The sequence below is a fragment of the Argentina silus genome (genome assembly GCF_951799395.1).
Source record: "Argentina silus genome assembly, contig: scaffold_143, whole genome shotgun sequence".
Taxonomy (NCBI): domain Eukaryota; kingdom Metazoa; phylum Chordata; class Actinopteri; order Argentiniformes; family Argentinidae; genus Argentina; species Argentina silus.
This window is the reverse complement of record NW_028152499.1, coordinates 92,397-110,293: the sequence shown is the minus strand read 5'-3', so window position 1 is coordinate 110,293 and position 17,897 is coordinate 92,397. Positions and strand designations below refer to the sequence as shown.

The 17,897-nt window shown below is 49.1% G+C and overlaps 1 protein-coding gene across 1 annotated transcript; it reads right to left on the bottom strand.

Moving 5' to 3' along the window:
- Positions 1-5,061: 5,061 nt before the first annotated feature.
- opn6a (opsin 6, group member a) lies at positions 5,062-13,889 on the bottom strand (the record flags this gene model as incomplete). Its single annotated transcript, XM_083698033.1, has 6 exons — positions 5,062-5,580; positions 5,929-6,158; positions 6,558-6,662; positions 7,003-7,102; positions 11,592-11,797; positions 13,760-13,889. 6 exons carry the CDS (start codon positions 13,887-13,889, stop codon positions 5,062-5,064), a joined length of 1,290 nt encoding a protein of 429 aa, XP_083554159.1.
- Between the last annotated feature and the right edge of the window lie 4,008 nt (positions 13,890-17,897).

Sequence of the window (17,897 nt, the reverse complement as noted above, 5' to 3'; positions counted from 1 at the left end):
ACTAGGGGTGTGACATAAGCACTAGAAAGTGTAGATGAAAAAGTGAACACACCAAACTAAGTCCTACCCAATGGGAAACCAACAAACCTCTGGGCCCCGCCCAGCTAGCCTGTCAGTCCATTGCCCTTTTAACTTCCAGATGTATAGAGAGAGTTCTTTAAAGATCACGTGAATTTGATAAATATGCTAATTTGTCTGTACAGAAAGTACATATAATTATTGTAATGACATAGTTTATTCCTTTTTTTCCATGATGTATTCTCTGGTCTCTCAGGTGGGAGAGGGGCAGATGTCTGATCAACAGTAAAGGTTGGATATCACTGGTGTGTCGGTGTGATGTTTCAGAAAGTTGGTGAATTTGGTGAAAATCTCTAATAGGCCACAGGGAGGCAGTGCAGTATCACTGAGTACAGACCTACTCACACACACACCCCGCACACACGCACGCACGCACATACACACCCACACACACACACACAGCAGGTCTCTTCATACATGACGCAGGTGGTTCTGATTAATCCACAATCAGTGTGAAGTCAGGAAGTGTAATCATCCAATGAAAGCTCTCATCTGGTCCTCAGTCAGCTTCTCTCCACAGGATTGGTCACTTACTTTACTCTTAATCCTCAATTCACACACACACACACACACACACACACACACTCCATTCCAACTTTAGTTTTAATAACAGGCCCACACAATCTTCTGTAGGAGAGGTCATTAACTAGACTAGCGGGGGGGGGGAGAGAGAGGAGGGGGGAGAGGGAGGAGGAGGGATGGAGAGATGAGAGGAGGAGGGGGGGGAGAGGTGAGGGAGGAGGAAGGGGGAGAGAGGAGGGGGGAGAGATGAGGGAGGAGGAGGAGGAGGGTGAGATGGAGGAGGAGGGATGGAGAGATGCGGGAGGAGGGGGAGAGATGAGGGAGGAGGAGGAGGGGGAGAGATGAGGGAGGAGGAGGAGGAGGAGGGGGGAGAGGTGAGGGGGAGAGATGGAGAGATGAGGGAGGAGGAGGAGGAGGGGGAGAGATGAGGGAGGAGGAGGAGGAGGAGGGGGGAGAGGTGAGGGAGGAGGAGGAGGGGGAGAGATGAGGGAGGAGGAGGACGATTTTCCGCCGTAGATTGAAAACCCATCTCTTCAAGCTACATCTTAACAGTCCCTCCTAAAGACCGCTTCACTCTCACTACCCCCCCCTATACTAACCCTAAACCCGAGACCTCTTCTCCCCTGCTACCCCCCTGTATAAGTTCTCTCTCTGCTAATTATTTATATATATATATATATATATATATAATATATATATATATATATATATATATATATATATATTTTTTTTTTTTTTTTTTTTTTTTTTTTAAATTAGCCTACTGGCACTACGACTGCCAATGGCCCCTGGTGTTGCATTGATTACTGTGTCTTATGATGACTGATGGATAGATGATTCATTTACTTAAACAAATGTATTGTTGTAAGTCGCTTTCGATAAAGGCGTCTGCTAAATGCCATAAATGTAAATGTAAATGTGTGTGCCTGTGTCTATGTCTGTGTGTGTGCCTGTGTGTGTGTGTGTGTGTGTGTGTGTGTGTGTGTGTGCCTCAGTTCCAAGAACACTTCCAACACAACACCTGCTTCTAACCCTTTCATAATGAGCCTGTATTCTTTCTCTAATGGAAGTGAAACTGTTTCATAACAGTCACTGATTGGCTTCCTCCTCCTCAACTCAGATTCAACCTCATCTCAACCTCATCTCAACCTCATCTCAACCTTATCTCAACCTTATCTCAACCTCATTTCAACCAAGACAAACAACCAGAGTAATTCAATACAAGTGCCCTCAGCTCAGCTCCAAGCCTTAGTGGGCTCAGTAATGAAAGGTGATGGGTGTGTTTGGAAGGGTAATGTGATGATAGTGATGGATGTAACTGAAAGGTAATGTGATTGTAACCAAGAGGTTATTTGGAATTGCGCTTGTGTGGTAAGTAGCCCTGTCTGGGACTTGTAAGCCTAAATGCCCTCTTGGTTTCACGGTAGACATCGCTGCGGTCACCCAGAGACAGGTTCCCTCATGTGGTGGATAGTGATGTGTAGATGTGATTGTTTTAACTGAGGGGATAAAGTCGCCCAAACTGTCACCATTCTAGAGCGCCAAGGGCGACTTTATTCACCAAAAAATGCATCAATGATGATCCTGTTCATGGCCACGGGTTAGAGTCCGGTTTGGGGAGGGGTTGAAGTTGACCTTTGATCTCTTCGGTGGAGCCTGGGGGAGACAGTCATTTTACACACTACAAGACCGACCGGAGCTATACTGTGCTGGCTCTGATATTGTCCTTTCACATTGTCCTCTCCAGTGTGGATGTGTAACCAGCCCAGCCCAGCCCAGCCCAGCCCAGCCCAGCTCAGCTCAGCCCAGCTCAGCTCAGCTCAGCTCGGTTTGGCTTTGTAGGATTTACCATCTCACTAAAATGGCTTCTCTGTTTTCCCTTTTTACACTGCCAGAGAGCAACAACCTCAGATTATCACTGCTATTTCACAAATGTTACTACAGCAGAAATACTTTAACTTACTACTAAATAACATTCCACTATGTTCAGTAATCTGTCAACATGAAAATAACATGACAATTTGAAATAACATGTTATTACATGGTGGGATGTTATTAGTCAGTAAGTTAAAGTCGTGGGTGTTTCTCTCCATCCGTGTGAAAAGGAGACAGACAGAGAACATGTTAGTGTAACAGTACCGGTATTTAAAACCTCTGGTAATAGGGTGTCGCTTTCGTTTGCTCTTCAAGTCTGTACTTGTCTTGTCTTGTGTCCTTCCCCAAGTCCACTATCTAGAGCGTGATGTCCAAACTAGAGACAGTGTTCTGTAACACTTGTAGTACGGGGAACACATATGAAGATTTTATTAGTCAAAGATGTGATTTCCAACCACTGGCTCAGAACCAGCGACCTTGTGGTTATTGGCTGGCCTCCCTAACCTCAAGGCCAACCATGCCCCAATGACATTGTTACATTGTTGTTATTAGGGGCATGGTTGTTGTTGTTGTTGTTGTGTGTGTGTGCGTGTGCGTGTGTGTTTGTGAGTGAGTGCGTGGGCATCTTGAGTAGCTGAGTAGGAAGCAAACACTTATAAGCTACAAATGAGTGCCTAATATGTGTTCATTAAAATAAAGTGTTACCAAAAATTGGTTGATTTATTGTATGATTTAGATAATTATGTCATGATGAGAAATATCACATTTAACTGTTGGCAATGTGCAATCAAATTTCAATAAATAAGTGACGTCATAGTTGAGCTAAGCGACCGATAAATATGGAACATTTATGACACATTCCCACCTGTTTGAAAGTTGGTGGTATGCCTCTTTCCTGAACGCTTTAATAATAACATTAAACCCAGGCCTTATTAAATAAAGTAAATCGGGTCTAATAAAGTTGAATAAACTAGCTGACTAGCTGTGTTCCTGTCATTCCCTTCCGCTCATCGTCTCGCTGTTTCGCGCCAAACCTCCAGGTGTCCCCGCGCGACGCACGGCCGCGTCACTCCACCTTCCGTCTCAGAGCAATGATGAACAGATTCACTTGACTATTTCTCTATTTTTCTCTCTATTTCTCTATTTTTCTCTATTTTTCTGTCGTTTTCTGTCGTTTTCTCAAAACAAGAGTGAGTTCTGTTCAAAACAAGAGTGACAACTGTTCTAGCTGAGGTAACTACAGTTGGAGTCGAGGAGTCATTGGAATGGGAGGAAGGCAGTTGTTTTTCTGCCATCGCAGAGCTTCCCTCCCTCAGGGGGTTATGCTGCCTTGCTGCTTCTGGAATACACACTCACCGGCCACTTTATTAGGTACACCTTGCTAGTACCGGGTTGGACCCCCTTTTGCCTTCAGAACTGCCTTAATTCTTTGTGGCATAGATTCAACAAGGTGCTGGAAACATTCCTCAGAGATTTTGGTCCATATTGACATGATAGCATCACGCAGTTGCAGATTTGTCGGCTACTTATCCATGATGCGAATCTCCCGTTCCACCACATCCCAAAGGTGCTCTATTGGATCGAGATCTGGTGACTGTGGAGCCCATTGGAGGACAGTGAACTCATTGTCATGTTCAAGAAACCAGTTTGAGATGTGAGCCATGGTGCGTTATCCTGCTGGAAGTAGCCATCAGAAGATGGTACACTGTGGTCATAAAGGGATGGACATGGTCAGCAACAATACTCAGGTAGGCTGTGGCGTTTAAATGATGCTCAATCGGTACTAAGGGGCCCAAAGTGTGCCAAGAAAATACCCCACACCATTACACCACCACCACCAGCCATTACACCACCACCACCAACCTTTGAGTTATTGTTGCCTTTCTATCATCTCAAACCAGTCTGGCCATTCTCCTCTGACCTCTGGCATCAACAAGGTATTTTCGCCCAGAGAACTGCCGCTCACTGGATATTTTCTCTTTTTCGGACCATTCTCTGTAAACCCTACAGATGGTTGTGTGTGAAACATGCCTAAATGCATTGAGTTGCTGCCATGTGATTGGCTGATTAGATATTTGCGTTAACGAGCAGTTGAACAGGTGTACCTGATAAAGGCAGGTGAGTGTATACTTGTGTTGACGGTTATCAGTACAGCACAGGCTTATTATGTTCATAATTATAGAGAACTCAATGACCTCAAGTTGAACACCTCAGTTTGTGAGTTGTGTCGTATCCTTTATGCTGGAGGGTATGTTTGGGAATATGTAGGTATTTGAGTAAAGGAACAGTTCGCCTTTTTAGGCTTGGTCATGTTGTTTTTTGATAAACAGCTTTCAACTCTGTTTTCCTTTCAATAGAAACAGCTTTATTCACTAAACCACAAACCAATAGGAAAGTAACAAACTTGTCATCAGATACAGACTCATAACACATGTCAAATACAAAAATATCTTTCCTTAAACATAATATAATTCCCCCTAAAATTCAAGTAGTCATTCATTTCACGTCAAAATCCCATGTAGTACGATTTTTTTTGTAATATAAAAAGAAACACAAGAAAATATTCATCAACATATTGTTCTCTCCTCAGAGTCTGTCGCATTCGGACTCTGGTCCCTCTGACGGTTGAGGCATCTCGATAAAGAACACCTCCTTGTTGAGAGGCGGAGGGGGGGTTGCAGGCGGGCTCCCCACCCCAGAATCAGGACTCGCCGCCGGGAACTGGGCATCCCCTGAGCCGGGCGCGTACTTCCTCTCCTTCTCGTTAAACTCGGCTTTCCCCCCGTTCTCTCCGGACCCGCGGTGCGGCGGCGCCAGCTCGTACGGGTTAGCATAGTTAGCGTCATTAGCTTTGGCCCTGAAGCGCTTCAGCCTCACCGTGTCCCTCCCCTCGCGGGCGCAGGGCAGCAGGACGCCCACGTCCTTGCGGAACTTGGAGCTGAGGCCGAAGTAGATGAGCGGGTTGTAGAAGCTGGCCGACTTGGCGAAGAGGCGGGTGAAGATGGAGGTCAGGTTGGGGACGTGGAAGCCCCAGGCGGACCACATGGAGACCACGGCGTAGGGCGACCAGGCAAGGATGAACGCCGTGCAGACCACGATGGATACCTGGGAAGGACGGGGGGGGGGAGTTTAGGCTGACTGTTTTAAACCATTGCCGTTCAATGTTAGGGTCCAGTGTTGGTTGAACACTAGGGTCCAGTGTTGGTTGAACACTAGGGTGCAGTGTTGGTTGAACACTAGGGTCCAGCGTGGGTCCAACACTGTTAAACCACTTTTAGAACATTTGTAACACATTCTTCAGTCGTGGGTCCCAACACTTGTTCAACCACTTTTAATCTTGTAACACATTTTCTCGATCTGTTTGACCTGTTTTCCTGTGAAGGGAACTGTGTTGTGTCTGTGTATGAAATGCGCTCTATAAATAAAGTTTGGTTCGATTCGACCGGTACTCACGATGGTGACGTCCCTCTCGATCTTCCTCTGGCGGTCGGTGATGTCGGCGCCGCCCTCTGCGGACATGGCGTTGCCCCGCTTCACGGTGTTGATGATGGAGATGTAGGAGAAGAGCATCACCAACACCGGCACGAGGAAGCAGAAGATCAGGATGGAGATGATGTAGGACTTGTAGATGGTGGAATAGTTAGCCTTGGCCCAGTCGATCTCACACGTACCATAGCCACGGTCTGGAAGAGGGGGAGGGGAGGAGAGGAGGGGGGGGGTGGGGAGGGGAGGAGAGGAGGAAGAGAGAGAAATACATTCAGGAAGGAGAAAAAAAAAGATGCATTAACCTCTGACACGACATTTTATACCTGCACTCCATAAACATTCCTAAACATTTAAACATGCCGAACAAAGTTGTTTGGATGTTGGTGAGAAATACTAAAGTACAGTAAAGTTTTCTTGATTTGTTTCTTCTTGATTTCTTCAGGTAACGATTGATTTAGTCTCACATATGTCAATCAAACAGCAGTTGAAGTGCAGACACACACACACACACACACACACACACACACACACACACACACACACACACACACACACACACACACACACAGTACAGGTGTATAGTGGTGTTCTCTCACCTGTGTAGCTCCCCCAGCCCAGGAGAGGGGATCCAGACCAGAACACGGCCCCCAGCCAGATGAACACCAGGCAGATGGCTATGGTCCTGGTAGTGATGCAGTGGGCTGGGGAACACACACACACGCACACACACACACACACACACACACACACACACACACACACACACACACACACAGACAGAGATCGAAACGCGCACACACGCACACACACACAGACACACACACACATACACACGCACAGACAGACAGACACACGCACGCACGCACACACAGACAGACACATACACACACACACAGAAGGTTAGGGTTCTTACCTATACTAGGATGGCATCAGCAGGGTTCTTACCTATACTAGGATGGCATCAGCAGGGTTCTTACCTATACTAGGGTGGCATCAGCAGGGTTCTTACCTATACTAGGATGGCATCAGCAGGGTTCTTACCTATACTAGGGTGGCATCCTTTGATGTACCTGGTGACACTGATCACTGTCAGAGTATGAATGCTGCTCAGCCCAAACACCAGCGTGAAGAAACCATCCACCTAGGAAACACACTTATTATACTTATATATAATAAGTAATTAAGTAAGTATATAGTAATATATGCTTATTATACTTATATACCATTGTTATACACTCATATTATATACTATTATCATCTATAGTATAACAGTCAGAGTGAAGAACCCATCCACCTCGGAAACACACAATATACACAAGTATATATAAGATTATAGTTATATGCTGTTATTGTAGACTCATATTATATATTGTTATGGTTACAAAATGAAGCATCATCATTTAGGCATTTCTGGTGAATAAAGTCATCTTCGTCTACAATGTCGACCACATGGGCGACTTTATTCACCCTCAGATCTCAATGTGTTAGAAGAGAGGCTCTCCTCGCCCGCCCACTGGGGGCTGCCAGGGAAGAGTATACATCCTCCCAGCAGGGAGAGGGAACAGCTGATGCCATCTGACTGATCCTGTTAGTGGGTCTAATCACACTAATCTCATCTCCTTCACGGAGCGGAGGGAGGCTGGTGAAGGTAGAAATCGGAGGACGGGCTCCACCAGCCTCCCCTGTGAGGGAGGTCTGACGGACGCTAGGGGGCGCTAGGGGGCGTGTCTGAAATATGAGCACTATTTTTGAGGCCAGAATTTTTTTCAACTGACGACACCTGACCTGCTCACTGTCAGGAACACGCCTCTGTTTACTGACTCCGCCCACCTGAGATTCAGACGAGACACCGTGGGGGGGCGGGGTATCGGTCGATGGGGAGGGGGGGTATCGGTCGATGGGGGGCGGGGTATCCGTCGATGGGGGGCGGGGTATCCGTCGATGGCGGGGTATCCGTCGATAGGGGGGGGGGTATCGGTCGATGGGGAGGGGGTATCGGTCGATGGTGGGGGGGTTATCGGTCGATGGGGGGGGGTGTATCGGTCGATGGGGGGGGGGGGGGGTTATCGGTCGATGGGGGGGGTATCGGTCGATTGGGGGGGGGTATTGAAACAGCATGAGGAGTTATTCTCACATGCTGTATTTGATTCCCTGCTGGTCGGCCAGGAGAGTTCTAGATGGAGAAGTGTGTCTTAGAATAGAACCTCATCTCTGCCAGATACGGTATCCTTTTATTGGCGTGGTGGAGCTGTGTGGAGCTGTCTCTGCAGACGGTGACCTCTCCCTGACCCCGCACCAGCAGCCGTGACCTCTCCCTGACCCCTGACCCCGCACCAGCTCAGACATGTTTCTATTCTGCTTCCTTCCTCCGCCTGGCCACCCTCCAGAGACTGGTACACTGACTCACTGTACTGTACACAACCCCTCCTCTCTCCCTCCCTTTCTCTCTTCTCTCCCTCTCTCTCCCTCTCTCTCTCCCTCCCTTTCTCCCTTCTCTTTCATCCTACGCTGTCAGACTACTATACATAACACCTCCTCCCTCTCTCTCTTCTCTCTTTCTCTCTTTCTCTCTCTCTCTCTCTCTCTTTCTTTCTCTCTCTCTCTCTAACTCTATAACTCTCTCCTGTGACTCATAGTCCTTCTCCTGTCTGACTACTGTAGTGTGTAAATGTCTCTCTCTCCCCCCCTCTCTCTCTTCCCCCCTCCCCCCCTCTCTCTCTCCCCCCCCCTCTCTCTCTTCCCCCCTCCCCCCCCTCTCTCTCCACCCCTCTCTCTCTCTCTCTCTTCCCCCCTCCCCTCTCTCTCCCCCCTCTCTCTCTCAAGGGTTAGGGTTAGTACAAGTACAGGGGGGTAGTGGGGATGAAGAGGTCTCTAGGGTTATGGTTAGGGTTAGTACAGGGGGGTAGAGGGGGTGAAGAGGTCTTTAGGGTTAGGGTTAGTACAGGGGGGTAGTGGGGGTGAAGAGGTCTCTAGGGTTAGGGTTAGTACAGGGGGGTAGTGGGGGTGAAGAGGTCTTTAGGAGGGACTGTTAAGATGTAGCCTGAAGAGATGGGTCTTCAATCTACAGCAGAAAATCGGTAGTGACTCTGCAGTCCTGACAGCAGTGGGAAGCTCGTTCCACCAGCGGGGCGCCAGGACAGTGAAAAGCCGTGACCGAGTGGCGCGGCCGCTGCATCCACGTAGAGGCGGCGGTGCCAGGCGGGCAGCTGAGGTGGAAGAGTGGAGTGATCGGGCAGGGGGGGTTTGGGGGCTAACCATTGCTTGCAAGTAGGGAGGGGCTGTTCTCTTTGCCGCCCGGTAGGCGAGCACCAGGGTCTTGAATCTGATGAGAGCTGCTACCGGGAGCCACTGGAGGGTGCAGAGGAGGGGAGTGACATGGGAGAATTTGGGGAGATTGAACACCAGACGAGCGGCAGCGTTCTGGATGAGCTGCAGAGGCCTGATGGCGGAGGCAGGGAGACCGGCCAAGAGTGCGTTACAGTAGTCAAGGCGAGTCCCCCCTCTCTTTTTCCCTCTCCCCCACTCTCTCTCTCCCCCCCTCCCCCACTCTCTCTCTTCCCCCCTCCCCCTCTCTTTCTCCCCCCATCCCTCTCTCCCTCTTCCCCCTTCCCCCCACTCTCCCTCTCCCCCCTCCCCCCTCTCTCCCCCCCTCCCCCCCTCCCCCTATCTCTCCCCCCCTCCCCTCTCTCTCTCAGTCATTTTTAATACCTTTGTTTCTTACTGTACTAATTGCCGTAGTTTATCAGCGCCAGAATAAATCAACTGACAAGCGTCATCATGGTTATTCAGTATTAATCACCTCCCTAACGAGCAGGAGCAGCGACGTCTGGTAATGACTGTTATCAAGCTGCCAATCAAACACAGGCGTGTTCGTGGCGTGATGACCCGGTGGATTTACACTGACACGCCTCACTTCCTGTGCACCACATAAAACACTTGGCACCACATAAAACACTTGGCACTCTAGGTGGTGACCCAAAAACACTTTGGCAGTTGGTGAGTTAAACAGATTTGACACCTATGGGGGTTGTCCATGTAGCAGAGCTGGTTCAGAATCACGCTCTTCAGATTGGTTAGCCCTGCCTGAGACGTCTAAGCTTCGGTGTGGCCCTCAGACCTGGTCTAATGGTAGACACTTGGGTCTAACATGCAAGAAATCCAAGTTTGAACCCCTCTGTCACACTATATTGATTATTAATGATTGATTATTGATTATCAATGATCACAGAAGAGTGTGATTTGTTAGGGGGGGGGTACCAGATGGAGCCCCCCAGTTATTGTAACCCCGCCCCAAGGTGGTGTTAGCCTGTAACCCTGCCTGGCTGCAGCGAGTCCTGTCCTGTACCATGTTCCACTATGACATGGTAGAGGCTAAGTGGGATCCTTGGGACGACCCTTCACTAAATCCTAACCTTAACCCTTAACCCTAACCATAACCCTTAACCCTAACCCTAACCCTAAATCCTTACCTTAACCCTAACCATAACCCTTAACCCTAACCATAACCCTAACCCTTAACCTTACCGTAACCCTAACCATAACCATAACCATAACCCTGAACCCTTAACCTTACCGTAACCCTAACCCTAACCCTTAACCCTAACTATAACCTTTAACCTTACCTTAACCATAACCCTTAACCCTAACTATAACCTTTAACCTTACCTTAACCATAACCCTTAACCCTAACCGTTTTAAAATTCTGCCTCCTCCCCTAGTCTCACCCCTCCCTTCCCCTCCTCCTCTAGTCTCACCCCTCTCTCCCCCTCCTCCCCTAGTCTCACCCCTCCCCCCTCCTCCCCTCCCTCCCCTCCTCCCCTAGTCTCACCCCTCCCTCCCCTCCCCCCCTCCTCCCCTCCCCATCAGGCTAGCAGGCTCCTTCCTACTGAATAAGTGATGGCCTGTCCAGAGGGACCACTGCTATTAATAGGAGGTTCACAGATATCATTTCAATGTTCTCATTTATGACGACCGTGCAGCATTAGACGCTATCCCTAGTATTATATACTTCAGGGGAGGCTGGTGGAGGTAGAAATCGGAGGACGGGCTCATTGTAATGCATGGAATGGAATGAGGAATGGCATCAAACACACCATTCCGTATTCCGTTCCATGCATTACAATGAGCCCGGCCTCCGATAGGGGCTAGAGTTTGATTTGGGACTACAGAGCCTCCCAAACCTAATCCAACCCTAACCCTAGCCCTGGCCCTAGCCCTAACCTAACCCTAGCCCTAGCCTCAACCCTAACCCCAACCCTAGCCCTAACCCTAACCCTAACCCAACCCTAGCCCTAACCCTAACCCAACCCTAGCCCTAACCCTAACCCAACCCTAACCCCAACCCCAAACCCAAACCCAACCCTAACCATAACCCTAACCTAACCTAACCTAACCATAACCATAACCAAACCCTAACCTAACCTAACCTAACCTAACCTAACCTTAACCCTAGCCCCAACTCTAACCCTAACCTAACCTAACCTAACCTTAACCCCAACCCTGTCTTGTCCATTGGTCTCTGTTTACACAGTAATGTGACACACACACGCACACAAACACACACGCACGCACACACACACACACACACACACACACACACACACACACACACACACACCATCATGCTGTACCTGGCAGGTCCATATCGAGGTGATGAGGAAGCCGTTGTCTCTGAACAGGTTGAAGATCTCCAGGATTCCTCTGGAGTATCCGAACACCGAGATGCTGGCGTCAGAGATGGCCAGGTTAAAGGTCAGGTAGTCGCTGGGCTGCAGGGTCGCACGCTGCTTATACAGCACGAAGATCACGATGCTGTTACCAAACCACGACAGCCAGCCTGAGGAGGAAGAGGAGACAATGTAGTGGAGGTGGTTAGGTGACCCATGCTCGAGTGATGAGTTGGCCTCAACTAGCCTGAGGAGGAAACTTCAGTTCAACAGGCTAAAATAGTCTTATGTCACTCGGGAAGACCCAGGTTCAAAGCCAGAGGAACCCTGAGGGGACCGGGCTTTCTACGCTGCAGCTACCACTCTTTCTATGAAGAACCTGAAGAACGTTGACAGCAAGCTGGCCAACCTCATCCTCAACGAGGTCATCGACAGGTGAGACCTGAAGTTCAGGAGGTTATTATGAGGTATTCTATTCTATTCTGTTGTGTTGTGTTGTGTTGTGTTGTGTTGTGTTGTGTTGTGTTGTGTTGTGTTGTGTTGTGTTGTGTTCTGTTCTGTTCTGTTCTGTTCTGTTCTGTTGGTCCTGGGGGACCGGGGGGACCGGGGGGACCGGGGGGACCGGGGGGACCGGGCTTTCTCCGATGCAGTCCCTACTCTACTTGGAATACTCTCCCAAATCACGTCAAAGAATCCAGCACGCTCTCCTCCTTCAAACCAGCCCTCAAAACACACCTTTTTAACCTGGCTTTTAATCTTTAACTGTGTTTATTGTTGTTTTTACTGACTCTGCTTTTGTTTTAGTTTTTATGTATCTGTCTATTCTTGTTCTCTAAATGGAATGTGGTGTCTTGTTACATCCTGAGAAAAGCGCTGTACAAAATAAATGCATTATTATTATTATTATTATACTGTAGCTACAAGTTCTAAATGAAGTTGCAGTCATATCTAAAGAGACCGGTGGTCCTGGTGTGGCTCTGGCGTGTCTCTCATCAAGGTGACGGTTTAGTCAATGATTCATGAGTTCTGGTCCCACTTCCTGGACGTGACATCAATCAGACCAGGCACGTCATTGGTCACACGGCCAGATAGCTGTGCATGCGTTTGATACCATTCCTCATTCCATTCCATGCATTACAATGAGCCCATCCTCCGATTTCTACCTCCTCCAGCCTCCCCTGGGGTATCTCCTATGTACAGCAGTGTAGTTGGTTTGTTTGATTGTTATAGTGTCTAATCTTCCTCTTGGATAATTTGTCCTAAGTGATGATTTTAACCTGGACTGGACGGAGGCCTTGAAACACTGTTGAACTTGTAGAACCACAAAAACATACAACTATCTAAGTTCAACTATCATACAACTATCTAAGTTCAACTATCCACAATCATACAACTATCTCAGCTCAAGGTTCAGCAAGAACTTTGAGCAAACATGCTGACTAACACTCTATTGAATGGTGAAAAACACCTCACATTCTTTCAAATAAAAGAGAATTCTGGCTATTCAACTCAAATCAATTTAGCACCAAACTACAGATATTATGGGATGTTTTCATGCCTTCTCTCCGAGTAGGGGAGAGTAGGGGAGACAAGGGACGGTTGTTACACTTTTCACCTTTTTGTAACCCTTCTTGGAAGAGAAAGAGAGAGAGAGACCGAGCGAGAGAAAGAAAGAGAGAGAAAGAGAGAGAGAGACAGTTAGGCGCACAGTGAGTCATGGAGATATTGATCATAGTTGCGTTACAACTATCCCTTGTTCCAACCGGCTCTGGTCTCCCCTGAGGCAGACGGGCTGGCTGTCCTGAGTGAACACGTCTGCGCGGCTTAGACCGGATCTAAAGGGACGGGTCCTCTGCTCTACTAATAGAACCAAAGCCGCTAAACCGACCAACCGACCAACCTGCTCGAAGACTGCATCGCTGTCTGCACTAGTGAAAGTCAATCAAAGCATCAAAACAACATCGAAATGCGACAGATTTGCGACAAACTTTAAACTGCAATGCGACAAACTTTAAACTAAATCTAAACACGACATCATAAAAGCACAACGGAATTATTATATTATTAATATAAGTAACAAAATAACATCCCGACGACTCAGAGTGACCCAGATCAACCATTACTAAACCTACCGAGAACCAACAGGTAGACTCCGATGATGGTCTCTCCCTGGTCCGACAGCGGCTGGTCTTTATTGGTCAGACTGAAGTTGTTGTTCCTCCAGGGGATGTTGACTACTTGGTACGGGTTCTTCAGCGACATGTTGGTGTCTGTGGAGCTGCCGCGGCATGGACAGAGACATGCAGCAGCGCTTGGCTCAGAGCGCTGAGATACTCAGGTAGACCTGCTGGGTTTGATCTGAGAAACTCTTGGCCAACGCTCTCTCTCTTTCTGTCTCTATCCTTATATCCCTCTCCTCTCTCCGCTCTCTTTCTCCCCCCCCCCCCCCCCATCCTCTCTCTCTCCCCCTCCCACCCTCTCTCTCTCCCTCTCTCCCTCTCCTCGCTATCTCTTTGCCCCCCCCCCCCCCCTTCTCTCTCTCTCTCTCTCTCTGTACAGTGCAGTGCCCAGTGTGTGTCTGAGGATGACGTGTCTCCTTTAATCCTCATTAGACCTCATGGCCCCCGGGGGAGAAGGCGGCTCGAGCTCTGGCGTCAGGTCCTCGAGCAAAGCGATCTGGCCAGCGGGCATTGTTGTTAAATGTGAAGTGTTAAATGTGAAGTGTTAAATGTGAAGTGTTAAATGTGAAGTGTTAAATGTGAAGTGTTAAATGTGAAGGGCACTCACTTTTAAACTTTTCAGTGTTGAAACTTATTTAATGCCGTTTGCGGGAAGTGGTGTGAAGAGTTACTGAATGCAAGTTGTAAATGGATCCTCAGTGATGGCGGTTTCTGCCACTTCATGTATATGAAAGATCAACAATTATGTTGCAGATGAGAATGAAGCAAAGTCCCTCCATAGTTCTGTAGGCTATAGAGGAGCTGTCCGTGGTGCTGACAGGGCGAGTGTGTGTGTGTGTGTTTGCGTGCGTGTGTGTGTGTGTGCGTCTGTGTGTGTGTGTGTGTGTGTGTGTGTGTGTGTGTGTGTGTGTGTTTGCGTGCGTGTGTGTGTGTGTGCGTCTGTGTGTGTGTGTGTGTGTGTGTGTGTGTGCGTCTGTGTGTGTGTGTGTGTGTGTCTTCCAAAATAAATTGCCATGACCGAACACTAAGAGCTATATCGGATAAGACGAGTAATCCAATTTGTTTCATTTGTTTCTAATGTATTTGTTTACTTTTGCGACACTCCAATTTGAAACCGTAGATTTTTTAAATATCCAAATGTGATCGGAGGAAACAGCATCCTTATTCGATTTTTGCAAGCATTTTATAAGAGGCCTCTTAAAAACATCACGATTTCCTCGCTGTCAAACGATATAATTACTGCCATGGGTAATTTAACGGATCTGTGCGTCACAAATGGCTGTAAGTAGCCGACCTTTTCCCTTTCAGATTGAGTAAATTCGACCCGTATTAGATAAAGGTCTAGGTCTACTCTTTACCACAGTATGATAGCGTTCATCATTATGGTCAGTTCCGCTCCTTTGACAAAGACAGACAAGTTAGTCAAAAAAGCAAAGTGTAACACTTCATCGGAGAAGTCCACACCCCACCTGTTACATCGAATCTATAGCGCTTTTCTTCGACACAAAGACGCTTTTTTAAAATCATCTTCTTCAGTGTTCCACAAATGATTGTATATTGTATAATCATATATAAAAAGCTGTCTATAAGGCAGGTGGTGAGGTTAACAATAGAACCTTCCATCTCTTTCCATTATCTTCTTGCATAAGTGTGATTAATTGATCTCTTCCTTCTCTCTCTCTCCCCCTTCCTTCTATCTCTCCCTCTCTCTCTCTCTCTCTCTCTCTCTCTCTCTCTCTTTCTCCCTCTCCCCCTTCTTTCCTTCTATCTCTCTATCTCTCTCTTTCTCTCCCTCCCTCCCTCCCCCCCCCCCCCTCTCTCTCTCTCTGGGAGTGTGTCAGAGTTGGTCTGTATATTGTGCATCTTGTGCATCTTTACCAGTGCTGCCTTGACAACACACATTCATATCTGAATGGGATTCATCTGGATGAATAAAGGATCGCTCCCTCTCTCTCTCTCTCTCCCTCTCCCCTTCTCTCCCTCTCTCTCCCTCTCTCTCCCTCTCCCCTTCTCTCCCTCGCTCCCTCTCTCTCCCTCTCTCTCCTTCTCTCTCCCTCTCCCCTTCTCTCACTCGCTCCCTCTCTCTCTCTCCCTCCCCCCTTCTCTCTCTCACTCCCTCTCTCCCCCTCCCTTCCTCCCTCCCTCTCTCTCTCTGTGTACAAGGGTCACTTCTGACCTCCACTGTGTCGGCCTCTATAAGATCAGGTTAGGCCCATTAGCAGCTTTCTAAGCTTATGTGTCTAGTACCTCAGTGTCAATCAGGGGAGGCTGGCGGAGGTAGAAATTGGAGGACGGACTCATTGTAATGCATGGAATGGAATGAGGAATGGTATCAAACAAGTCCTTATTCCGTTCCATGCATTACAATGAGCTCGTCTTCCAATTTCTACCTCCGCCAGCCTCCCTCGGTGTGAATACACCTTGACAGCACTTCGGTAGTCTGAAGAGGCTTCCACCTCCAGTCTCCTCAGGACTGGTGAGATCAGGGGCAGGTCAAAGCGCACACACACACACACACACACATACACATGCACGCACACACACACACACACACACACACACACATACATGTCCGCCCTAGCAGTTAACACCTGCTCACCAGCTAGACTATCAGACTGTTACTGTCCTGCCCACTACACCCTCCTGGTCTGTTACTGTCCTGCCCACTACACCCTCCTGGTCTGTTACTGTCCTGCCCACTACACCCTCCTGGTCTGTTACTGTCCTGCCCACTACACCCTCCTGGTCTGTTACTGTCCTGCCCACTACACCCTCCTGGTCTGTTACTGTCCTGCCCACTACACCCTCCTGGTCTGTGCCAGTACCTCCCTCTCTCCTCCCCCCTCTCCCCTCCTCCCTCTCTCCTCCTCCCTCTCCCCTCCTCCCTCTCTCCTCCTCCCTCTCTCCTCCCCCCTCTCCCCTCCCCCCTCTCTCCTCCTCCCTCTCCCTCTTGTGTGTGGGCGTGGCCAGGTTCTCGTTTCCCTTCATCTTCTCCACCTGCCTGATCTCCACCCCTGCTTCCCTCCACTCATCACCTGCCTGATCTCCACCCCTGCTTCCCTCCACTCATCACCTGCCTGTACTAAAACCCCTGCTTCCCTCCACTCATCACCTGCCTGATCTCCACCCCTGCTTCCCTCCACTCATCACCTGCCTGATCTCCACCCCTGCTTCCCTCCACTCATCACCTGCCTGATCTCCACCCCTGCTTCCCTCCACTCATCACCTGCCTGTACTAAAACCCCTGCTTCCCTCCACTCATCACCTGCCTGTACTAAAACCCCTGCTTCCCTCCACTCATCACCTGCCTGATCTCCACCCCTGCTTCCCTCCACTCATCACCTGCCTGATCTCCACCCCTGCTTCCCTCCACTCATCACCTGCCTGTACTAAAACCCCTGCTTCCCTCCACTCATCACCTGCCTGTACTAAAACCCCTGCTTCCCTCCACTCATCACCTGCCTGATCTCCACCCCTGCTTCCCTCCACTCATCACCTGACTGTACTAAAACCCCTGCTTCCCTCCACTCATCACCTGCCTGTACTAAAACCCCTGCTTCCCCTCCACTTTTGACCATCTTTCCTTTATCCTCCAGAAACCCTACCTGGCTAGTCATCTGTCTACCTGTCTGCCTGTGAACCTACCTGCTCCCACTACCCGCCTGCCCTGTCTTTCTGCCTGCCCTGTCTGTCTGCCTGCCCTGTCTGTCTGCCTGCCCTGTCTGTCTGCCTGCCCTGTCTGTCTGCCTGCCCTGTCTTTCTGCCTGCCCTGTCTGTCTGCCTGCCCTGTCTGTCTGCCTGCCCTCTCTGTCTGCCTGCCCTGTCTTTCTGCCTGCCCTGTCTGTCTGCCTGCCCTGTCTGTCTGCCTGCCCTGTCTGTCTGCCTACCCTGTCTGTCTGCCTGCCCTGTCTGTCTGCCTGCCCTGTCTGTCTGCCTGCCCTGTCTGTCTGCCTGCCCTGTCTGTCTGCCTACCCTGTCTGTCTGCCTACCCTGTCTGTCTGCCTGCCCTGTCTGTCTGCCTGCCCTGTCTGTCTGCCTGCCCTGTCTGTCTGCCTGCCCTGTCTGTCTGCCTACCCTACCTGTCGTGTCC